The sequence below is a fragment of the Bombina bombina genome, chromosome 3 (assembly GCF_027579735.1).
Source record: "Bombina bombina isolate aBomBom1 chromosome 3, aBomBom1.pri, whole genome shotgun sequence".
Lineage (NCBI taxonomy): Eukaryota > Metazoa > Chordata > Amphibia > Anura > Bombinatoridae > Bombina > Bombina bombina.
This window is the reverse complement of record NC_069501.1, coordinates 520,160,356-520,184,712: the sequence shown is the minus strand read 5'-3', so window position 1 is coordinate 520,184,712 and position 24,357 is coordinate 520,160,356. Positions and strand designations below refer to the sequence as shown.

The 24,357-nt window shown below is 41.6% G+C and overlaps 1 protein-coding gene across 1 annotated transcript in view; it reads right to left on the bottom strand.

The window, feature by feature from the left end:
- CUEDC1 (CUE domain containing 1) overlaps nucleotides 1-24,357 on the bottom strand; it is a 472,989-nt gene that overhangs the window by 176,264 nt on the left and 272,368 nt on the right. The window contains exon 3 of the mRNA XM_053706942.1: nucleotides 24,309-24,357. This exon is cut by the window's right edge and continues 475 nt beyond it. Within this exon, the coding sequence (XP_053562917.1) occupies nucleotides 24,309-24,357 (49 nt within the window). The remainder of the gene's footprint in view (nucleotides 1-24,308) is intronic.

The following is a 24,357-nucleotide window of genomic DNA, read 5'->3' as shown; positions in this document are numbered from 1 at the left end:
GAGAAGCATAGGGTGAAAAAAAGTGCCAGAAGAACAAAAATAACCGACACCCCCTAGAAAATTACAGGGGGGGTGGTGAGCTGTGGACTTTTTCCGTCTAAAGAAAAGAAAATTATCAGGTAAGCATAATTTATGTTTTTCTTCATAAATGGAAAGAGTCCACAGCTGCATTACTTTTGGGAAAACAATACCCAAGCTATAGAGGACACAATGCTAAAACGGGAAGGTACAAGAGGTGGCCCATTCTGAGGGCACCATGCCTAACACCCTACTCCAGAAACCCAGCTTCGTCTGAAGCCGAGAAAAAAAATTGAAAAAAAGAAAAGGCCTAAGGACACTGACCCGCATATAGTCCATAATCCTTGCTAGAGACCGCAGGAACTAGACGACAGAGCCTACAGCCTCCAAGAGACACTGTCAACCGGCAGTCTGTCTCCAAACAACAAACCCCTTACTAGAGAAAGGGATCAAAAGAGAAGCCTGATGAAACAGACAGCAGTCTGAGAAACGCGTTGCTTGTTCTTTTAATATCTAGTGTCATGAGACACTGCGACTTTTATTTTATTAATAAAATTTGGTTTTATGTAAACCTCTTTGTGAGAGTCTGAGCTCTGTCAGTCCGGCAAGACGTTGGAGAAACCAGTTTCCTTGCAGTGTCAGTGAGCTGGGACACTGTGAGATCACAGTCTGTTAGATTTAGCACAATTGGGTGCTGCTCCACTTGTGAGTACCTTTTTGATAACCTAACAAATCTCTTTCACCAACTGTATTACACCAGGAGGCGCCTTTGTCTTTTTGTGATTTTTTCAAAGAGAAAACTTGCTCTTTGACCCGCAGATAGTCCATAATCCTTGCTAGAGACCACAGGAACTAGATGACAGAGCCTACAGCCTCCAAGAGACACTGTCAACCGGCAGTCTGTCTCCAAACAACAAACCCCTTACTAGAGAAAGGGATCAAACAGCCGTATTCTCCGAAAGGGAGAAAAGACACGGAGAAGACATCCATCAAGAATTCCTGAGAACCCAAATAGGGCCCAAACAAAACCCATAAATAAGGCCCAAACAAGCCCCAAGAACGCCGGGCGAAAAAACCCCCGATGGCCAAGTCAACCGAAACCCAACCTGTCTCGTAGAACAAGGGAGGCAAAGCCCAACCCTAGTTTGCTCAAAATCCATGGAACCAAGACCCAGATATTGAAAAAAGAAAAGAGAATCTTCCCAAACAAAGTTCATCCGCACCCTAGAAGGTAACTGAAGACGAGAACCCCAGAAACCGGTAAGACAGTTCATAATATCCAAATATTCAAAAAACCACCTGAAGAGTCAGAACACTGCACACTGCTGTCAAACAAAGATGAATCTAGAACATTGAATATATGCAAGCAAATGGAAGCAGATGAGGTTAGGTTCAAATCCTAACCTACGGCCTGCTAGACATCCAGCCAACCAGCGGACACCGCCATTCTTTCCCACAAAATCTTAATTGTGGAAAAGAATCAGAGCCCCCAAGGAAGGTTCAGCTCATCAAACCTTGATGCCCGAGGACGAAATTTGCAGAGCAACAGATCTCAAATCCTGCTCCAAACACCGAACCAGTCCAAGCAACAGGCAAGTCTGATAGACAGGGGAAACAAAAAATACCCCAATGCCTAAGCCCACCAGGGAATGAAAGTATGTAGTAAATTACCCATACCCACAGAGCTCGGGTACCAACCCCTTTGCTCCTTCAAAACATAAGGTAATTCCAAGAAGAACTCCCTAGGACTTGGGGTAGAGAAAAATGCAAAAAAAAAGACCTAGCACAACTCTCCTTAACAGTCTCGACACAGAGAGTCTATTCTCCAAACAGCTGGTCAAGCAAGCCACAGAGCAGCAGACTGCTGCCTCGCCTAAATAAAAGGCACTTCCTCCGAGAACAAGTGCTTTGAGAGAAGCCCGAAAACACGACCCTCGGAGGATGAGGGTATCACGCTAACTTGTGCGCCAAAAAGCCCCGCTCCTCCTGCACCGAACGCAGGACCACAAACCTCTAAAGAGAGGAGACCCCACAACTGAAAGAGACAATATTCCACCCCTAATGGGGAGAGCACAGATAAGAAATGGCACACATGCCCACAAAGAACGTGAAAGGCCGTAGGCTAATCAGTCGAAGACCGAATGAAGATCATCCAGATCACCACTGATACAACAGTGAAAAACTCCCCTTAAAAGAGAGCACACTCCTAATTACAAAACAGCCCCCATTGAAAACTGGGTCATCCTGAACCAGTCTACAGGATCATAAGTCCATAAGGATCCAATATAAGAACCCTATAACTGGGACCCAGAGCCGTCTTAAAACGAACGATACCTCTAGGGATCACCAGATACTCCGTCTGAAAATTCAGACCTTACAGGGGATGATATCCGGGTTAGATCGGAGAAACGGGCACATCACTCACTCCTAAATTCCCAGACCAAAGGGAAGAGAATGCCTCTAGCAGGAGGCCAACTCCCCACCAACAAGGAGCCAGGCTGTAGTCATGCAAACTACTCTAGAGCCCAAAGGCCCCAAGGACTACACTCACGAAGTCCAAAACTAAGGGAAATAATTACAAGAGCAGAGATCACCTGAAGAGAGAGTAGACCAGAAACTAGTCTCCATAATCCTCCCAGATTAACCTTCCGGAGAACCACGCCAAGGAAGAATGCTGCGCATCCCGAATGCAGGCGGAATATCCCCTAAGCGAAAGCTAGGAAAGTCTATCATCCCTAATATGGAACTACAAACTCCCAGGAGTAGAAAAAAGCTGCACAGCCCTCAACTTCTGCCAATAAAAACCGGACGAAGTTCAAACAGTCTCGACCCTAAGGAAGAGACCGCAAGAGGGAATAAGCACTAAAAGGACAATCCCGAGGAACCTTGAAAGGCAAGATCGCCAGGAACTGGCTGCACGAAGTACTTAAAAACTTTCAACTTCTAACCCACAATGGGAAGGAAACACTCTGGATCCCGAAACTGAACCAACAGAGGATGTCGGCACGGATCTCAATGGAGTCCCGGCCACTAGGTTGAAAGGCTAATGAGGACCAGACAAACACAGGACTAAAACATGTCCTTGTAACTTTCATAGAAGTAAACAGTGCATTCACAAAATCGCGAGTATCGATTCCAGAGAAGAAAATTCCTAATAGAAATATAACAAACATGAGCTTAAAACCAAATAAAACCCATCCTTACCGGATTAAAATAAAAGATAAGGCAACCCGGAGGTTATCACCAAGGAAGAACAGATACTCCCGCAGGACCAGCCCAACAGAAATCCGAGTCTTCCAAGCTCATAACTGAAGATACTCAAGAAACAAGACTATAAGAAGATTACTTCATCCCTTTATGTCTAATCCTGCATGCCATTCGCATCAGAAGAATCATAATCCACCACCCCATTAAGAGTGGGATCCTCCAGTAACGACAAAGTGTGCCTGAGTAGAACACGAAGGCGCACCAGTCTATAACGAAAGGAAAAACTTAACTGCGCCGGAGCAAACGAAGACACTGGCCCTGAAGGTTGACCCCCCTGAAGCCTCAGGGACAATCACTCCCCCAGAGGGCTGAACTGGACCAGGCAATCCCACGCCTGACGAGCCCTGGTTAACAGAACACGGACAATATCTTAAACACACTCCTGGGAGATGTAAATGTGCCAGCGCCAAAGGTATGGCCATCCGAAACCGTGTTGTAACCTCCGGAAGAAAACAGGCCACCCTCCAGAGAAGGATAAGCTGCGTTTGGGTTACCCAAATGTTACCTGCAATCTCAACCCATTGTAAAAGGTAGCCACCAATCAGCAAGTGCTATCCAGGGTTCTGAACCAAAAATTAGCTGGCTCCTTAGCTTAGATTCCTTCTTTTTCAAATAAAGAAAATTTGATAATAGGAGTAAATTAGAAAGTTGCTTAAAATTGCATGCTCTATATGAATCATGAAAGAAAAAAAATTAGTATCCCTTTAAATGTTTATATTATAGTTGTATTGGAATGCTCTATTTTATATATATATATATATATATATATATATATATATATATATATATATATATATATATATATATTATTTAATTCCATGTATTTGTTCTTACTATTTATGTAAGGTACTGTCTATGAGCTAATGTTTCTCATATTAAAAGGGACAGTCTGCACCAGAATATTTATTGTTTAAAAAGATAGATAATCCATTTATTACCCATTCCCCAGTTTTGCATAACCAACACAGTTATATTAATATACTTTTTACGTCTGTAAGTATCTTGTATCTAAGCCTCTACACACTGCCCCCTTATTTCAGTTCTTTTGACTTGCATTTTAGACAATCAGTGCTGACTCCTATGTAACTCCACGGGCGTGTTACCTTTATGGCACACATGAACTAACGGCCCCTAACTGTGAAAATCTGTTAAATATGCACTGACATAAGGAGGCCTTCAAGGGTTTAGAAATTAGCATATGAGCCTACCTAGGTTTAGCTTTCAACTAAGAATTCCAAGAGAACAAAGCAAATTTGATGATAAAACTAAATATGAAAGTTGTTTAAAAATGCATGCCCTATCAAAATCATGAAAGTTTAATTTTGAGGTAACTGTCCCTTTAAAGGAACATTATAGACTAGATTTTTCTTTGCATAAATGTTTTGTAGATGATCAGTTTATATAGCCCATACAGTTTTTTGTTTTTTAAAAAAAACAGAATTTATGTTTACCTGATAAATTACTTTCTCCAACGGTGTGTCCGGTCCACGGCGTCATCCTTACTTGTGGGATATTCTCTTCCCCAACAGGAAATGGCAAAGAGCCCAGCAAAGCTGGTCACATGATCCCTCCTAGGCTCCGCCTTCCCCAGTCAATCGACCGACGTAAAGGAGGAATATTTGCATAGGAGAAATCATATGATACCGTGGTGACTGTAGTTAAAGAAAATAAATCATCAGACCTGATTAAAAAACCAGGGCGGGCCGTGGACCGGACACACCGTTGGAGAAAGTAATTTATCAGGTAAACATAAATTCTGTTTTCTCCAACATAGGTGTGTCCGGTCCACGGCGTCATCCTTACTTGTGGGAACCAATACCAAAGCTTTAGGACACGGATGATGGGAGGGAGCAAATCAGGTCACCTAGATGGAAGGCACCACGGTTTGCAAAACCTTTCTCCCAAAAATAGCCTCAGAAGAAGCAAAAGTATCAAATTTGTAAAATTTGGTAAAAGTGTGCAGTGAAGACCAAGTCGCTGCCTTACATATCTGATCAACAGAAGCCTCGTTCTTAAAGGCCCATGTGGAAGCCACGGCCCTAGTGGAATGAGCTGTGATTCTTTCAGGAGGCTGCCGTCCGGCAGTCTCATAAGCCAATCTGATGATGCTTTTAAGCCAAAAAGATAGAGAGGTAGAAGTTGCTTTTTGACCTCTCCTTTTAACAGAATAAACAACAAACAAGGAAGATGTTTGTCTGAAATCCTTTGTAGCATCTAAATAGAATTTTAGAGCACGGACAACGTCCAAATTGTGTAACAAACGTTCCTTCTATGAAACTGGATTCGGACACAAAGAAGGTACAACTATCTCCTGGTTAATATTTTTGTTGGAAACAACCTTCGGAAGAAAACCAGGCTCAGTACGTAAAACCACCTTATCTGCATGGACCAGATAGGGCGGAGAACACTGCAGAGCAGATAACTCAGAAACTCTTCTAGCGGAAGAAATTGCAACCTAAAACAAAACTTTCCAAGATAATAACTTAATATCTACGGAATGTAAGGGTTCAAACGGAACCCCTTGAAGAACTGAAAGAACTAGATTAAGACTCCAGGGAAGAGTCAAAGGTCTGTAAACAGGCTTGATTCTAACCAGAGCCTGAACAAACGCTTAAACGTCTGGCACAGCTGCCAGCCTTTTGTGAAGTAAAACAGATAAAGCAGAGATCTGTCCCTTCAGAGAACTCGCAGAAAATCCTTTCTCCAAACCTTCTTGTAGAAAGGAAAGAATCTTAGGAATTTTTATCTTGTTCCATGGGAATCCTTTAGATTCACACCAACAGATATATTTTTTCCATATATTATGGTAAATTTTTCTAGTTACAGGCTTTCTAGCCTGAATAAGAGTATCTATTACAGAATCTGAAAACCCACGCTTTGATAAAATCAAGCGTTCAAACTCCAAGCAGTCAGTTGGAGGAAAACCAGATTCGGATGTTCGAATGGACCCTGAATAAGAAGGTCCTGTCTCAAAGGTAGCTTCCATGGTGGAGCCGATGACACATTCACCAGGTCTGCATACCAAGTCCTGCGTGGCCACACAGGAACTATCAAGGTCACCGAAGCCCTCTCCAGATTGATCCTGGCTACCAGCCTGGAAATGAGAGGAAACGGTGGGAATACATAAGCTAGGTTGAAGATCCAATGTGCTACTATTGTATCCAATAGAGTCGCCTTGGGATCCCTGGATTTGGACCCGTAACAAGGGACCATGAAGTTCTGACGAGAGGCCATCAGAACCATGTCTGGAATGCCCCATAATTGAGTTATTTGGGCAAAGATTTCCAGATGGAGTTCCCACTCCCCCGGATGCTCCTCCATCGCCAGGGAACTCCTTGTTACCCCCTGATGGTTGATATATGTAACAGTCGTCATGATGTCTGATTGAAACCTTATGAATTTGGCCTTTGCTAGTCGAGGCCAAGCCTTGAGAGCATTGAATATCGCTCTCAGTTCCATTATGTTTATCGGGAGAAGAGAGTCTTCCCGAAACCATAGACCCTGAGTTTTCAGGGGTTCCCAGACCGCGCCCCAGCCCACCAGACTGGCGTCGGTCGTGACAATGACCTATTCTGGTCTGCGGAAGCTCATTCCCTGTGACAGGTTGTCCAGGGTCAGCCACCAACGGAGTGAATCTCTGGTTATTTGATCTACTTGTATCGTCGGAGACAAGTCTGTATAATCCCCATTCCACTGTCTGAGCATGCACAGGTGCAATGGTCTTAGATGAATTCGTGCAAAAGGAACTATGTCCATTGCCGCAACCATCAAACCTATTACTTCCATGGACTGCGCTATGGAAGGAAGAAGAACAGAATGAAGTACCTGACAAGAGCTTAGAAGTTTTGATTTTCTGGCCTCTGTCAGAAAAACCTTCATTTCTAAGGAAACTATTATTGTTCCCAAGAAGGGAACTCTTGTTGACGGGGACAGAGAACTTTTTTCTATGTTCACTTTCCACCTGTGAGATCTGAGAAAGGCTAGGACAATGTCCGTATGAGCCCTTGCTTTTGACAGAGACGACACTTGAATCAGGATGTCGTCCAAGTAAGGTACTACTGCAATGCCCCTTGGTCTTAGCACCGCTAGAAGGGACCCTAGTACCCTTGTGAAAATCCTTGGAGCAGTGGCTAATCCGAATGGAAGTGCCACAGGTAATGCTTGTCCAGAAAGGCGAACCTTAGGAACCGAAAATGTTCCTTGTGGATAGGAATACGTAGGTACGCATCCTTTAAGTCCACCGTGGTCATGAATTGACCTTCCTGGATGGTAGGAAGGATCGTTCGAATGGTTTCCATTTTGAATGATGAAACCCTTAGAAACTTGTTTAGAATCTTGAGATCTAAAATAGGTCTGAATGTTCCCTCTTTTTTGGGAATTATGAACAGGTTGGAGTAAAAACCCATCCCTTGTTCTCCTAATGGAACAGGATGAATCACTCCCATGCTTAACAGGTCTTCTACACAGTGTAAGAATGCCTGTTCGAAGATAATTGAGACCCGTGGAACCTTCCCCTTGGGGGTAGTTCCCTGAATTCCAGGAGATAACCTTGAGAAACTATTTCTAGCGCCCAAGGATCCTGAACATCTCTTGCCCCAGCCTGAGCAAAGAGAGAAAGTCTGCCCCCCACCAGATCCTTCCCAGATCGGGGGCCAACACTTCATGCTGTTTTGGTAGCAGTGGCAGGTGACTTGGCCTGCTTACCCTTGTTCCAGCCTTGCATCGGCCTCCAGGCTGGCTTGGTTTGAGAAGTATTACCCTCTTGCTTAGAGGGTGTAGAATTTGAGGCTGGTCCGTTTCTGCGAAAGGGACGAAAATTTGGCTTCTTTTTAGCCTTAAAAGACCTATCCAGAGGAAGGGCGTGGCCCTTTCCCCCAGTGATGTCTGAAATAATCTCTTTCAAGTCAGGGCCAAACAGTGTTTTACCCTTGAAAGGGATGTTAAGCAAAAGCGCTCTGCGCGCCACGATAGCAAACCCTGAATTATTCGCCGCTAATCTAGCTAATTGCAAAGCGGCATCTAAAATAAAAAAGAGTTAGCCAATTTAAGAGCTTGAACTCTGTCCAAAACCTCCTCGTACGAAGATTCTTTATTGAGCGACTTTTCTAGTTCTTCGAACCAGAAACACGCAGCTGTAGTGACAGGAACAATGCATGAAATTGGTTGTAGAAGGTAACCTTGCTGAACAAACATCTTTTTAAGCAAACCCTCTAACCTTTAATCCATAGGATCTTGAAAGCACAACTATCTTCTATAGGAATAGAAGTGCGTTTGTTTAGAGTAGAAACTGCCCCCTCGACCTTGGGGACTGTATGCTATAAGTCCTTTCTGGGGTCGACTATAGGAACTAATTTCTTAAATATAGGGGGAGGACAAAAGGTATGCCGGGCCTTTCCCACTCCTTATTTACTATGTCCGCCACCCGCTTGGGTATAGGAAAAACATCGGGGGGCACCGGAACCTCTAGGAACTTGTCCATCTTACCTAATTTCTCTGGAATGACCAAATTGTCACAATCATCCAGAGTAGATAATACCTCCTTAAGTAGTGCGTGGAGATGTTGAAATTTAAATTTAAAAGTTACAATATCAGGTTCTGCTTGTTGAGAAATTTTCCCTGAATCTGAAATTTCTCCCTCAGACAAAACCTCCCTCCTGGCCCCTTCAGATAGGTGTGAGGGTATGTCAGAACAGATATCATCAGCGTCCTCTTGCTCTTCAGTGTTTAAAACAGAGCAATCACGCTTTCTCTGATAAGTAGGCATTTTGGAAAAAATGCATGCAATAGAATTATCCATTACAGCCATTAATTGTTGTATGGTAATAAGTATTGGCGCACTAGATGTACTAGGGGCCTCTTGTGTGGGCAAAACTGGTGTAGACACAGAAGGGGATGATGCAGTACCATGCTTACTCCCCTCATTAGAGGAATCATCTTGGGCAATATCATATCTATGGCATTATTATCCCTACTTTGTTTGGACATTATGACACAAATATATCACATATATTTAAATGGGGAGACACATTGGCTTTCATACATATAGAACATCGTTATCTGATGGTTCAGACATGTTAAACAGGCTTAAACTTGTCAACAAAGCACAAAAAACGTTTTACAATAAAACCGTTACTGTCCCTTTAAATTTCAAACTGAACACACTTTATTACTGAATATGTGAAAAAGTATGAAGGAATTGTTCAAATTTCACCAAAATTTCACCACAGTAACTTAAAGCCTTAAAAACATAATTTATGCTTACCTGATAAATTCCTTTCTTCTGTAGTGTGATCAGTCCACGGGTCATCATTACTTCTGGGATATTACTCCTCCCCAACAGGAAGTGCAAGAGGATTCACCCAGCAGAGCTGCATATAGCTCCTCCCCTCTACGTCACTCCCAGTCATTCGACCAAGAACCAACGAGAAAGGAAAAGCCAAGGGTGAAGTGGTGACTGGAGTATAAATTAAAAAATATTTACCTGCCTTAAAAACAGGGCGGGCCGTGGACTGATCACACTACAGAAGAAAGGAATTTATCAGGTAAGCATAAATTATGTTTTCTTCTGTTAAGTGTGATCAGTCCACGGGTCATTATTACTTCTGGGATACCAATACCAAAGCAAAAGTACACGGATGACGGGAGGGATAGGCAGGCTCTTTATACAGAAGGAACCACTGCCTGAAGAACCTTTCTCCCAAAAATAGCCTCCGATGAAGCAAAAGTGTCAAATTTGTAAAATTTGGAAAAAGTATGAAGCGAAGACCAAGTTGCAGCCTTGCAAATCTGTTCAACAGAGGCCTCATTCTTGAAGGCCCAAGTGGAAGCCACAGCTCTAGTAGAATGAGCTGTAATTCTTTCAGGAGGCTGCTGTCCAGCAGTCTCATAAGCTAAACGAATTATGCTACGAAGCCAAAAAGAAAGAGAGGTAGCGGAAGCTTTTTGACCTCTCCTCTGCCCAGAGTAAATGACAAACAGAGAAGACGTTTGTCGAAATTCCTTAGTTGCCTGTAAGTAAAATTTTAGAGCACGGACTACATCCAGGTTGTGCAGTAGACGTTCCTTCTTTGAAGAAGGATTTGGGCATAAAGAAGGAACAACAATCTCTTGATTGATATTCCTGTTAGTAACTACCTTAGGTAAGAACCCAGGTTTAGTACGCAGGACTACCTTATCCGAATGAAAAATCAAATAAGGAGAATCACAATGTAAGGCTGATAATTCAGAGACTCTTCGAGCCGAGGAAATAGCCATTAAAAATAGAACTTTCCAAGATAACAACTTTATATCAATGGAATGAAGGGGTTCAAACGGAACGCCCTGTAAAACATTAAGAACAAGGTTTAAACTCCATGGTGGAGCAACAGTTTTAAACACAGGCTTAATCCTGGCCAAAGCCTGACAAAAAGCCTGGACGTCAGGAACTTCTGACAGACGTTTGTGTAACAGAATGGACAGAGCTGAGATCTGTCCCTTTAATGAACTAGCAGATAAACCCTTTTCTAAACCTTCTTGTAGAAAAGACAATATCCTAGGAATCCTAACCTTACTCCAAGAGTAACCTTTGGATTCACACCAATATAGGTATTTACGCCATATCTTATGGTAAATCTTTCTGGTAACAGGTTTCCTAGCCTGTATTAAGGTATCAATAACGGACTCAGAAAACCCACGTCTTGATAAAATCAAGCGTTCAATTTCCAAGCAGTCAGCTTCAGAGAAGTTAGATTTTGATGTTTGAAGGGACCCTGTATCAGAAGGTCCTGTTTCAGAGGTAGAGACCAAGGTGGACAGGATGACAAGTCCACCAGGTCTGCATACCAAGTCCTGCGTGGCCACGCAGGTGCTATTAGAATCACTGATGCTCTCTCTTGTTTGATTCTGGCAATCAATCGAGGAAGTAACGGGAAGGGTGGAAACACGTAAGCCATCCTGAAGTCCCAAGGTGCTGTCAGAGCATCTATCAGGACTGCTCCTGGATCCCTGGATCTGGACCCGTAACGAGGAAGCTTGGCGTTCTGTCGAGACGCCATGAGATCTATCTCTGGTTTGCCCCAACGTCGAAGTATTTGGGCAAAGACCTCCGGATGAAGTTCCCACTCCCCCGGATGAAAAGTCTGACGACTTAAGAAATCCGCCTCCCAGTTCTCCACTCCCGGGATGTGGATTGCTGACAGGTGGCAAGAGTGAGACTCTGCCCAGCGAATTATCTTTGATACTTCCATCATAGCTAGGGAGCTTCTTGTCCCTCCCTGATGGTTGATGTAAGCTACAGTCGTGATGTTGTCCGACTGAAACCTGATGAACCCCCGAGTTGTCAACTGGGGCCAAGCCAGGAGGGCATTGAGAACTGCTCTCAATTACAGAATGTTTATTGGCAGGAGACTCTCCTCCTGACTCCATTGTCCCTGAGCCTTCAGAGAATTCCAGACGGCACCCCAACCTAGAAGGCTGGCGTCTGTTGTTACAATTGTCCAGTCTGGTCTGCTGAATGGCATCCCCCTGGACAGATGTGGCCGAGAAAGCCACCATAGAAGAGAATTTCTGGTCTCTTGATCCAGATTCAGAGAAGGGGATAAGTCTGAGTAATCCCCATTCCACTGACTTAGCATGCACAGTTGCAGTGGTCTGAGGTGTAAGCGTGCAAAGGGTACTATGTCCATTGCCGCTACCATTAAGCCGATTACCTCCATGCATTGAGCCACTGACGGGTGTTGAATGGAATGAAGGGTGCGGCAAGCACTTTGAAGTCTTGTTAGCCTGTCCTCTGTCAGGTAAATCTTCATTTCTACAGAATCTATAAGAGTCCCCAGGAAGGGAACTCTTGTGAGTGGAACGAGTGAACTTTTCTTTTCGTTCACCTTCCATCCATGTGACCTTAGAAATGCCAGCACTAACTCTGTATGAGACTTGGCAGTTTGAAAGCTTGAAGCTTGTATCAGAATGTCGTCTAGGTATGGAGCTACCGAGATTCCCCGCGGTCTTAGTACCGCCAGAAGAGCACCCAGAACCTTTGTGAAGATTCTTGGAGCTGTAGCCAATCCGAATGGAAGAGCCACAAACTGGTAATGCCTGTCTAGGAAGGCAAACCTTAGGTACCGATAATGATCTTTGTGAATCGGTATGTGAAGGTAAGCATCTTTTAAATCTACAGTGGTCATGTACTGACCCTCTTGGATCATAGGTAAAATTGTCCGAATAGTCTCCATCTTGAACGATGGAACTCTTAGGAATTTGTTTAGGATCTTTAAGTCCAGGATTGGTCTGAAAGTTCCCTCTTTTTTGGGAACCACAAACAGATTTGAGTAAAACCCCTGGCCCTGTTCCGATCGTGGAACTGGATGGATTACTCCCATTAACAAGAGCTCTTGTACGCAGCGTAGAAACGCCTCTTTCTTTGTCTGGATTGTTGACAATCTTGACAGATGAAATCTCTCTCTTGGAGGAGAGTATTTGAAGTCCAGAAGGTATCCCTGAGATATTATCTCTAGCGCCCAGGGATCCTGAACATCTCTTGCCCAAGCCTGGGCGAAGAGAGAAAGTCTGCCCCCCACTAGATCCGATCCCGGATCGGGGGCCCACAATTCATGCTGTTTTAGGGGCAGCAGCAGGTTTCCTAGTCTGCTTGCCCTTGTTCCAGGACTGGTTAGGTTTCCAGCCTTGTCTGTAGCGAGCAACAGCTCCTTCCTGTTTTGGTGCAGAGGAAGTTGATGCTGCTCCTGCTTTGAAATTACGAAAGGAACGAAAATTAGACTGTCTAGTCTTGGCTTTGGCTTTGTCCTGAGGCAGGGCATGGCCTTTACCTCCTGTAATGTCAGCGATAATCTCTTTCAACCCGGGCCCGAATAAGGTCTGCCCTTTGAAAGGTATATTAAGCAATTTAGACTTAGAAGTAACATCAGCTGACCAGGATTTTAGCCACAGCGCCCTGCGTGCCTGAATGGCGAATCCTGAATTCTTCGCCGTAAGTTTAGTAAGATGTACTACGGCCTCCGAAATGAATGAATTAGCTAGTTTAAGGACTCTAAGCCTGTCCGTAATGTCGTCCAGAGTAGCTGAACCAATGTTCTCTTCCAGAGACTCAATCCAGAATGCTGCTGCAGCCGTGATCGGCGCAATGCATGCAAGGGGTTGCAATATAAAACCTTGTTGAACAAACATTTTCTTAAGGTAACCCTCTAATTTTTTATCCATTGGATCTGAAAAAGCACAGCTATCCTCCACCGGGATAGTGGTACGCTTAGCTAAGGTAGAAACTGCTCCCTCCACCTTAGGGACCGTTTGCCATAAGTCCCTTGTGGTGGCGTCTATTGGAAACATTTTTCTAAATATCGGAGGGGGTGAGAACGGCACACCGGGTCTATCCCACTCCTTAGTAACAATTTCAGTAAGTCTCTTAGGTATAGGAAAAACCTCAGTACTCGTCGGTACCGCAAAATATTTATCCAACCTACACATTTTCTCTGGTATTGCAACTGTGTTACAATCATTCAGAGCCGCTAACACCTCCCCTAGTAATACACGGAGGTTTTCCAGTTTAAATTTAAAATTTGAAATATCTGAATCCAGTCTGTTTGGATCAGAACCGTCACCCACAGAATGAAGCTCTCCGTCCTCATGTTCTGCCACCTGTGACGCAGTGTCTGACATGGCCCTAATATTATCAGCGCACTCTGTTCTCACCCCAGAGTGATCACGCTTACCTCTTAGCTCTGGTAATTTAGCCAAAACCTCAGTCATAACAGTAGCCATATCCTGTAATGTGATTTGTAATGGCCGCCCAGATGTACTCGGCGCTACAATATCACGCACCTCCCTCTGAGCGGGAGATGTAGGTACTGACACGTGAGGCGAGTTAGTCGGCATAACTCTCCCCTCGTTGTTTGGTGAAATTTGTTCAATTTGTACAGATTGACTTTTATTTAAAGTAGCATCAATACAGTTAGTACATAAATTTCTATTGGGCTCCACTTTGGCATTGCAACAAATGACACAGGTATCATCCTCTGAATCAGACATGTTTTACACACTAGCAAATATACTTGTAACTTGGAAATACAATTCAATTAGAATAATATTAAAACGTACTGTGCCTTTAAGAAGCACAGAAGATCTATGACAGTTGAAAATTAATAAATTGAAACAGTTATAGCCTCAATCCTTGTAAATAACACAACTTTAGCAAAGGTTTAATCCCATTAGCAAAGATAACAAATTCTGAAAGTAGGAAACAAATTACAGAATAAACGTTTTTTATCTCAGTCAAACTATAATTCTCACAGCTCTGCTGAGAGAAATTACCTCCCTCAAAATAAGTTTTGAAGACCCCTGAGCTCTGTAGAGATGAACCGGATCATGCAGGGAATACAATGAGTTGCTGACTGAAATATTTGATGTGTAGAAAAAGCGCCAAAAAACGGCCCCTCCCCCTCACACACAGCAGTGAGGGAGAACAGAAACTGTCAGAAAACAGATTAAGCAACTGCCAAGTGGAAAAATAGTGCCCAAACATTTATTCACTCAGTACCTCAGTAAATGAAAACGATTTTACATTCCAGCAAAAACGTTAAACATAATCTCTAGTTATTAAACAGCTTTATGTATTTCTTACAGTGTAATTCTAGTGAAGTACCATTCCCCAGAATACTGAAGTGTAAAGTATACATACATGACATTATATCGGTATGGCAGGATTTTCTCATCAATTCCATTGTCAGAAAATAAAAACTGCTACATACCTCTATGCAGATTCATCTGCCCGCTGTCCCCTGATCTGAAGTTTACCTCTCCTCAGATGGCCGAGAAACAGCAATATGATCTTAACTACTCCGGCTAAAATCATAACAAAAACTCTGGTAGATTCTTCTTCAAACTCTGCCAGAGAGATAATAACACACTCCGGTGCTATTTTAAAATAACAAACTTTTGATTGAAGATATAAAACTAAGTATAATCACCATAGTCCTCTCACACATCCTATCTAGTCGTTGGGTGCAAGAGAATGACTGGGAGTGACGTAGAGGGGAGGAGCTATATGCAGCTCTGCTGGGTGAATCCTCTTGCACTTCCTGTTGGGGAGGAGTAATATCCCAGAAGTAATGATGACCCGTGGACTGATCACACTTAACAGAAGAAAGTATTGCACACCAAATTTGAAAGCTTTAACCCTTAAAATAACGGAACCGGAGCCGTTTTTACATTTAACCCCTATACAGTCCCAGGTATCTGCTTTCCTGAGACCCAACCAAGCCCAGAGGGGAATACGATACCAAATGATGCCTTCTATAAGCTTTTTCAGTGGTTCTTAGCTCCTCACACATGCATCTGCATGCCATGCTTTCCAAAAACAACTGCACATTAGAGGCGCGAAAATGAGGCTCTGTCTATGACTAGAAAAGGCCCCCAGTGAAAAAGGTGTCCAATACAGTGCCTGCCGTTTTTATTAAAACAATCCCCAAGATTTAACAACTATTAAAAGTAATAATCTGCCAAATATACTTAGTAAAGTAATCGTTTTAGCCCAGAAAAATGTCTACCAGTTTTTTAAGCCCTAATGAAGCCCTTTATTCTTTTACTTAAACTAAGAAAATGGCTTACCGGTTCCCATAGGGAAAATGACAGCTTCCAGCATTACCGAGTCTTGTTAGAAATGTGTCATACCTCAAGCAGCAAAAGTCTGCTCACTGTTTCCCCCAACTGAAGTTAATTCCTCTCAACAGTCCTGTGTGGAAACAGCCATCGATTTTAGTAACGGTTGCTAAAATCATTTTCCTCTTACAAACAGAAATCTTCATCTCTTTCCTGTTTCAGAGTAAATAGTACATACCAGCACTATTTTAAAATAACAAACTCTTGATTGAAGAATAAAAACTACATTTAAACACCAAAAAACTCTAAGCCATCTCCGTGGAGATGTTGCCTGTACAACGGCAAAGAGAATGACTGGGGAAGGCGGAGCCTAGGAGGGATCATGTGACCAGCTTTGCTGGGCTCTTTGCCATTTCCTGTTGGGGAAGAGAATATCCCACAAGTAAGGATGACGCCGTGGACCGGACACACCTATGTTGGAGAAATGAATAGTTTTACTTATTTTCAGACCTTTTTTTCATTTTAAATGAATGGTTTTGCTGATTTTCAGACTCCTAACCAAGCCCCAAAGTTTTAGAAGTATACTGATGTATACCTACTCCAGCTTGTTCCTGTTTGTGTAAAGTCTTTTCATATGCAGATGAAGGGGGAGGGGTGTCTTCTCTTTTTTGCTATACAGCCACTTTCAGTGGGTGTTCCAGCAAGTCTTTTCAGCAGTATATTTTTATAGTGGATTTTTATATCAGTATCAGTGCATATTATTCTTTATAGTAGTGTCTATTACATGCAGTTCTACGAAAATTGGTGTATACTGTCCCTTTAATATACCATTTAATCAGATCTGTCTTTATGCTCTAGTGCTTGGACTCGTGTTGTTTCTGGAAGCTGCTTGAGAATAACATTACCCAGTTGTAGAATTTTCCAAAACATGTTTAGTGTTATTTAGTGTTGGGTTTGGTATAACTTAAAGGATCATTAAACACAGCAGAGCTGCATGATAAAATAACAATGCAAAACCACTTGAATTTCAAAACAGCAGTAGATTAGTTAAATTTTGCTTCCCACTGCATCATGTGACAGCTATCAGCCAATCACGAAATTCATATTTGTATATTCTGTTTCTTGCACATGCTCAGTAGTTACTGGTGCATATAAAAAGATTGTGCACATTTAGATAATGGAAGTGCATTGGAAAGTTGTTTAAATTATGTGTGCTCTATCTGAATCATGAACGTTTAATTTTGACTTGAGTGCTCCTTTAACAATTTAAAGGGACACTAAACCCAAAATGTTTTCTTTCATGATTTAGATAGAGCATGAAATTTTAAGCTGCTAAGATTTACATTCCTGTTTTTAAAATAAAGATAGCAAGAGAACGAAGAAAAATTGATAATAGGAGTAAATTAGAAAGTTGCTTAAAATGTTGCTTAAAATCTAATGAAACATAGCATTTTATTTCTGCAGCATAAGTGGTACCTATATATCTTTATGGGGAGCCAAGAAAAAACATAATTTATGTAAGAACTTACCTGATAAATTCATTTCTTTCATATTAGCAAGAGTCCATGAGCTAGTGACGTATGGGATATACATTCCTACCAGGAGGGGCAAAGTTTCCCAAACCTCAAAATGCCTATAAATACACCCCTCACCACACCCACAAATCAGTTTAACGCATAGCCAAGAAGTGGGGTGATAAGAAAAAAGTGCGAAAGCATAAAAAATAAGGAATTGGAATAATTGTGCTTTATACAAAAAAATCATAACCACCACAAAAAAGGGTGGGCCTCATGGACTCTTGCTAATATGAAAGAAATGAATTTATCAGGTAAGTTCTTACATAAATTATGTTTTCTTTCATGTAATTAGCAAGAGTCCATGAGCTAGTGACGTATGGGATAATGAATACCCAAGATGTGGATCTTCCACGCAAGAGTCACTAGAGAGGGAGGGATAAAATAAAGACAGCCAATTCCGCTGAAAATAATCCACACCCAAAACAATAGTTTAAATCTTATAATGAAAAAAACTGAAATTATAAGCAGAAGAATCAAACTGAAACAGCTGCCTGAAGTACTTTTCTACCAAAAACTGCTTCAGAAGAAGAAAATACATCAAAATGGCAGAATTTAGTAAAAGTATGCAAAGAAGACCAAGTTGCTGCTTTGCAAATCTGATCAACCGAAGCTTCATTCCTAAACGCCCAGGAAGTAGAAACTGACCTAGTAGAATGAGCTGTAATCCTTTGAGGCGGAGTTTTACCCGACTCGACATAAGCATGATGAATCAAAGACTTTAACCAAGACGCCAAAGAAATAGCAGAGGCCTTCTGACCTTTCCTAGAACCGGAAAAGATAACAAATAGACTAGAAGTCTTTCAGAATTTTTTGGTAGCTTCAACATATTTCAAAGCTCTAACTACATCCAAAGAATGCAACGATCTTTCCTTAGAATTCTTAGGATTAGGACACAATGAAGGAACCACAATTTCTCTACTAATGTTGAGAATTCACAACCTTAGGTAAAAATTTAAAAGAAGTTCGCAACACCGCCTTATCCTGATGAAAAATCAGAAAAGGAGACTCACAAGAAAGAGCAGATAATTCAGAAACTCTTCTAGCAGAAGAGATGGCCAAAAGAAACAAAACTTTCCAAGAAAGTAATTTAATGTCCAGCGAATGCATAGGTTCAAACGGAGGAGCTTGAAGAGCCCCCAGAACCAAATTCAAACTCCAAGGAGGAGAAATTGACTTAATAACAGGTTTTATACGAACCAAAGCTTGAATATCAGGAAGCCTAGCAATCTTTCTGTGAAAAAGAATAGAAAGAGCAGAGATTTGTCCTTTCAAGGAACTTGCAGACAAACCTTTATCCAAACCATCCTGAAGAAACTGCAAAATTCTAGGAATTATAAAAAAATGCCAAGAAAAATGATGAGAAAAACACCAAGAAATGTAAACCTTCTAGACTCGATAAAATATCTTCCTAGATACAGATTTACGAGCCTGTAACATAGTATTAATCACAGAGACAGAGAAACCTCTATGACTGAGAATCAAGCGTTCAATCTCCATACCTTCAAATTAAAGGATTTGAGATCCTGATGGAAAAAGGACCTTGCGATAGAAGGTCTGGTCTTAACGGAAGAGTCCACGGTTGGCAAGTGGCCATCCGGACAAGATCCGCATACCAAAACCTGTGAGGCCATGCTGGAGCCACCAGCAGAACAAACGAGCACTCCTTTAGAATCTTGGAAATCACTCTTGGAAGAAGAACTAGAGGCGGAAAAATATAGGCAGGATGATACTTCCAAGGAAGTGACAATGCATCCACTGCCTCCACCTGAGGATCCCTGGATCTGGACAGATACCTGGGAAGCTTCTTGTTTAGATGAGAAGCCATCAGATCTATTTCTGGAAGTCCCCACATTCGAACAATCTGAAGAAATACCTCTGGGTGAAGAGACCATTCGCCCGGATGTAACGTTTGGCGACTGAGATAATCCGCTTCCCAATTGTCTATACCTGGGATATGAACCACAGAAATTAGACAGGAGCTGGATTCCGCCCATACCAGTATTCGAGATACTTCTTTCATAGCCAGAGGACTGTGAGTCCCTCCTTGATGATTGACATATGCCACGGTTGTGACATTGTCCGTCTGAAAACAAATGAACGACTCTCTTTAGAAGAGGCCATGACTGAAGAGCTCTGAAAATTGCACGGAGTTCCAAAATGTTGATCGGTAATCTCACCTCCTGAGATTCCCAAACCCCTTGTGCTGTCAGAGACCCCCAAACAGCTCCCCAACCTGTCAGACTTGCATCTGTTGAAATCACAGTCCAGGTCGGAAGAACAAAAGAAGCCCCCTGAACTAAACGATGGTGGTCTGTCCACCACGTCAGAGAGTGTCGTACAATCGGTTTTAAAGATATTAATTGAGATATCTTTGTATAATCCCTGCACCACTGGTTCAGCATACAGAGCTGAAGAGGTCGCATGTGAAAACGAGCAAAGGGGATCGCGTCCGATGCAGCAGTCATAAGACCTAGAATTTCCATGCATAAGGCTACCGAAGGGAATGATTGAGACTGAAGGTTTCGACAAGCTGAAACCAATTTTAGACGTCTCTTGTCTGTCAGAGACAGAGTCATGGACACTGAATCTATCTGGAAACCTAAAAAGGTTACCCTCGTCTGAGGAATCAATGAACTTTTTGGTAAATTGATCCTCCAACCATGTTCTCGAAGAAACAATACAAGTCGATTCGTATGAGATTCTGCTAAATGTGAAGACTGAGCAAGTACCAAGATATCGTCCAAATAAGGAAATACCACAATACCCTGTTCTCTGATTACAGACAGAAGGGCACCGAGAACCTTTGTAAAAATCCTTGGAGCTGTTGCTAGGCCAAACGGCAGAGCCACAAACTGGTAATGCTTGTCTAGGAAAGAGAATCTCAGAAACTGATAGTGATCTGGATGAATCGAAATATGCAGATATGCATCCTGTAAATCTATTGTGGACATATAATGCCCTTGCTGAACAAAAGGCAGAATAGTCCTTATAGTTACCATCTTGAATGTTGGTATCCTTACATAATGATTCAATATTTTTAAATCCAGAACTGGTCTGAAGGAATTCTCCTTTTTTGGTACAATGAAAAGATTTGAGTAAAACCCCAGCCCCTGTTCCAGAACTGGAACTTGCATAATTACTCCAGCCAGCTCTAGATCTGAAACACATTTCAGAAATGCTTGAGCCTTCACTGGATTTACTGGGACACGGGAAAGAAAAAATCTTCTTGCAGGAGGCCTTATCTTGAAGCCTATTCTGTACCCTTGTGAAACAATGTTCTGAATCCAAAGATTTTGAATCGAATTGATCCAAATTTCTTTGAAAATTCGTAATCTGCCCCCTACCAGCTGAGCTGGAATGAGGGCCGCACCTTCATGTTGACTTGGGAGCTGGCTTTGGCTTTCTAAAAGGCTTGGATTTATTCCAGACTGGAGATGGTTTCCAAACTGATACTGCTCCGGTAGGGGAAGGATCAGGCTTTTGTTCCTTATTGTGACGAAAGGTACGAAAACGATTAGTAGACCTAAATTTACCTTTAGATTTTTTATCCTGTGGTAAAAAAGTACCTTTCCCCCCAGTAACAGTTGAAATAATAGAATCCAACTGTGAACCAAATAATTTATTACCCTGGAAAGAAAGGGAAAGCAAAGTTGACTTAGAAGACATATCAGCATTCCAAGTTTTAAGCCATAAAGCTCTTCTAGCTAAAATAGCTAGAGACATATACCTGACATCAACCCTAATGATATCAAAGATGGCATCACAAATAAAATTATTAGCATGTTGAAGAAGATTAATAATGCTATGAGAATTATGATCTGTTACTTGTTGCGCTAAAGCTTCCAACCAAAAAGTTGAAGCTGCAGCAACATCTGCCAAAGATATAGCAGGTCTAAGAAGATTACCTGAACATAAGTAAGCTTTTCTTAGAAAGGATTCAATTTTCCTATCTAAAGGATCCTTAAAGGAAGTACTATCTGCCGTAGGAATAGTAGTACATTTAGCAAGAGTAGAGATAGCCCCATCAACCTTAGGGATTTTGTCCCAAAACTCTAATCTGTCAGATGGCACAGGATATAATTGCTTAAAACGTTTAGAAGGAGTAAATGAATTACCCAAATTATTCCATTCCCTGGAAATTACTTCAGAAATAGCATCAGGGACATGAAAAACTTCTGGAATAACTACAGGAGATTTAAAAACCTTATTTAAACGTTTAGATTTAGTATCAAGAGGACCAGATTCCTCTATTTCTAATGCAATTAAGACTTCTTTAAGTAAAGAACGAATAAATTCCATTTTGAATAAATATGAAGATTTATCAGCATCAACCTCTGAAACAGAATCCTCTGAACCAGAGGAAACATTATCAGAATCAGAATGATGATGTTCATTTAAAAATTCATCTGAAAAATGAGAAGTTTTAAAAGACCCTTTATGCTTACTAGAAGGAGGAATAACAAACATAGCCTTCTTAATGGATTTAGAAACAAAATCTCTTATGTTAACAGGAACACTCCGAGTATTAGATGTTGATGGAACAGCAACAGGTAATGTAACATTACTTAAGGAAATATTATCTGCATTAACAAGTTTGTCATGACATTCATTACAAACAACAGCTGGAGGAACAGATACCACAAGTTTACAGCAAATACAATTAACTTTGGTAGATCCAACATCACGCAGCGATTTTCCAGAAGTATCTTCTGATTCAGGGTCAATCTGAGACATCTTGCAATATGTAATAGAAAAAACAACATAGAAAGCAAAATTTATCAAATTCCTTAAATGACAGTTTCAGGAATGGGAAAAAATGCCAGTGAACAAGCTTCTAGCAACCAGAAGCAAATAAACAATGAGACTTAAATAATGTGGAGACAATAATGACGCACTTATTTTTTTAGCGCCAAAAAAGACGCCAACATTATTTGGCGCCTAAATGCTTTTAGCGCCAAAAATGACGCCACATCCGGTAACGCCGACACTTTTGGCGCAAAAACGTCAAAAATGACGCAACTTCCGGTGACAAGTACGACGCCGGAAATAACTTAGAAAATTTGTTGCGCCAAAAAAGTCCACGCCAAGAATGACGCAATAAAATGAAGCATTTTCAGCCCCCGCGAGCCTAACAGCCCACAGGGAAAAAAGTCAAATTTTAAGGTAAGAAAAAAATTGATTATTCAAATGCATTATCCCAAATAATGAAACTGACTGTCTGAAATAAGGAATACTGAACATCCTGAATCAAGGCAAATAAATGTTTAAACACAAATATTTAGAACTTTATATAAAAGTGCCCAACCATAGCTTAGAGTGTCACAAAAATAAGACTTACTTACCCCAGGACACTCATCTACATGTAGTAGAAAGCCAAACCAGTACTGAAACGAGAATCAGTAGAGGTAATGGTATATATAAGAGTATATCGTCGATCTGAAAAGGGAGGTAAGAGATGAATCTCTACGACCGATAACAGAGAACCTATGAAATAGACCCCGTAGAAGGAGATCATTGAATTCAAATAGGCAATACTCTCTTCACATCCCTCTGACATTCACTGCACGCTGAGAGGAAAACCGGGCTCCAACCTGCTGCGGAGCGCATATCAACGTAGAATCTAGCACAAACTTACTTCACCACCTCCACGGGAGGCAAAGTTTGTAAAACTGATTTGTGAGTGTGGTGAGGGGTGTATTTATAGGCATTTTGAGGTTTGGGAAACTTTGCCCCTCCTGGTAGGAATGTATATCCCATACGTCACTAGCTCATGGACTCTTGCTAATTACATGAAAGAAATAGGACACTGTCCAAAAAACATATATGTGAATTTAAACAAGGTATATTATATCTGACCTAGTTTCTACAACTTTTTTGGAGCATCAGTGTTGATCTAGACCAGTGTTTCCCAACGGCAGTTCTCAAGTACCCCCACCAAGCCAGGTTTTAATTATAGCGGAACTAAAGCACAGGTGAAATAATCAGCTGATCAGTAACCATGGTTACCTACCTGCTCTCACTCACTCATCAGCTGATTATTTCACCTGTGCTCTAGTTCAGCTATAATGAAAACCTGGCCTGTGTGGGGTACTTAAAGACTGTGGTTGAGAAACACTGATCTAGACTCAGTGGCGTATTTAGGTTATGTGCTGCCCTAGGCACTCAAAATTCTGCTGCAAGGTCTCTAATATCCACCAGCTCTGTGATGTCATCATGGAGGAGTGGAAGAGGACTTCAGTGGCAACCTGTGAAGCTCTGGTGAACTCCAGCCCAATAGGGTTAAGGCAGTTCTGGAAAATAATGGTGGCCACACAAAATATTGACACTTTGGGCCCAATTTTGACATTTCCCCTTAGGGGTGTAATCACTTTTGTTCCCAACCGTTTAGACATTAACGGCTGTGTGTTGAGTTATTTTGAGGGGACAGTAAATTTACACTGTTATACAGGCTATACACTCACTACTTTACATTGTAGCAAAGTGTCATTTCTTCAGTGTTGTCACATGAAAAGATATAATAAAATATTTACAAAAATGTGAGGGGTGTACTCACTTTTATGAGATACTGCATATGCAGCCACCAATCAGCAGCTAGAACCTAGGTTCTTTGCTGCTCCAAAGGTTTCCTAGATAAACCTTCAGCAAATGATAACAAGAGAAGGAAGCAAATTAAATAATAGAAGTAAATTGGAAAGTTGTTTAAAATAGTATACTCTGTCTGAATCATGAATAGGAAATTTTGGGTTTCATGTCGCTTTAAGTAAATAAGAAAATCTAAAAAATATCAAATAAGAACAGTAATATTTAAAACAAATGCTTATATTCTTATGTAATAGATTGGTCTAAATAAAACCTAACCTCTGGAGGGATACTATCATCTGAGTCTGAGCTGTCATCATATCCAATT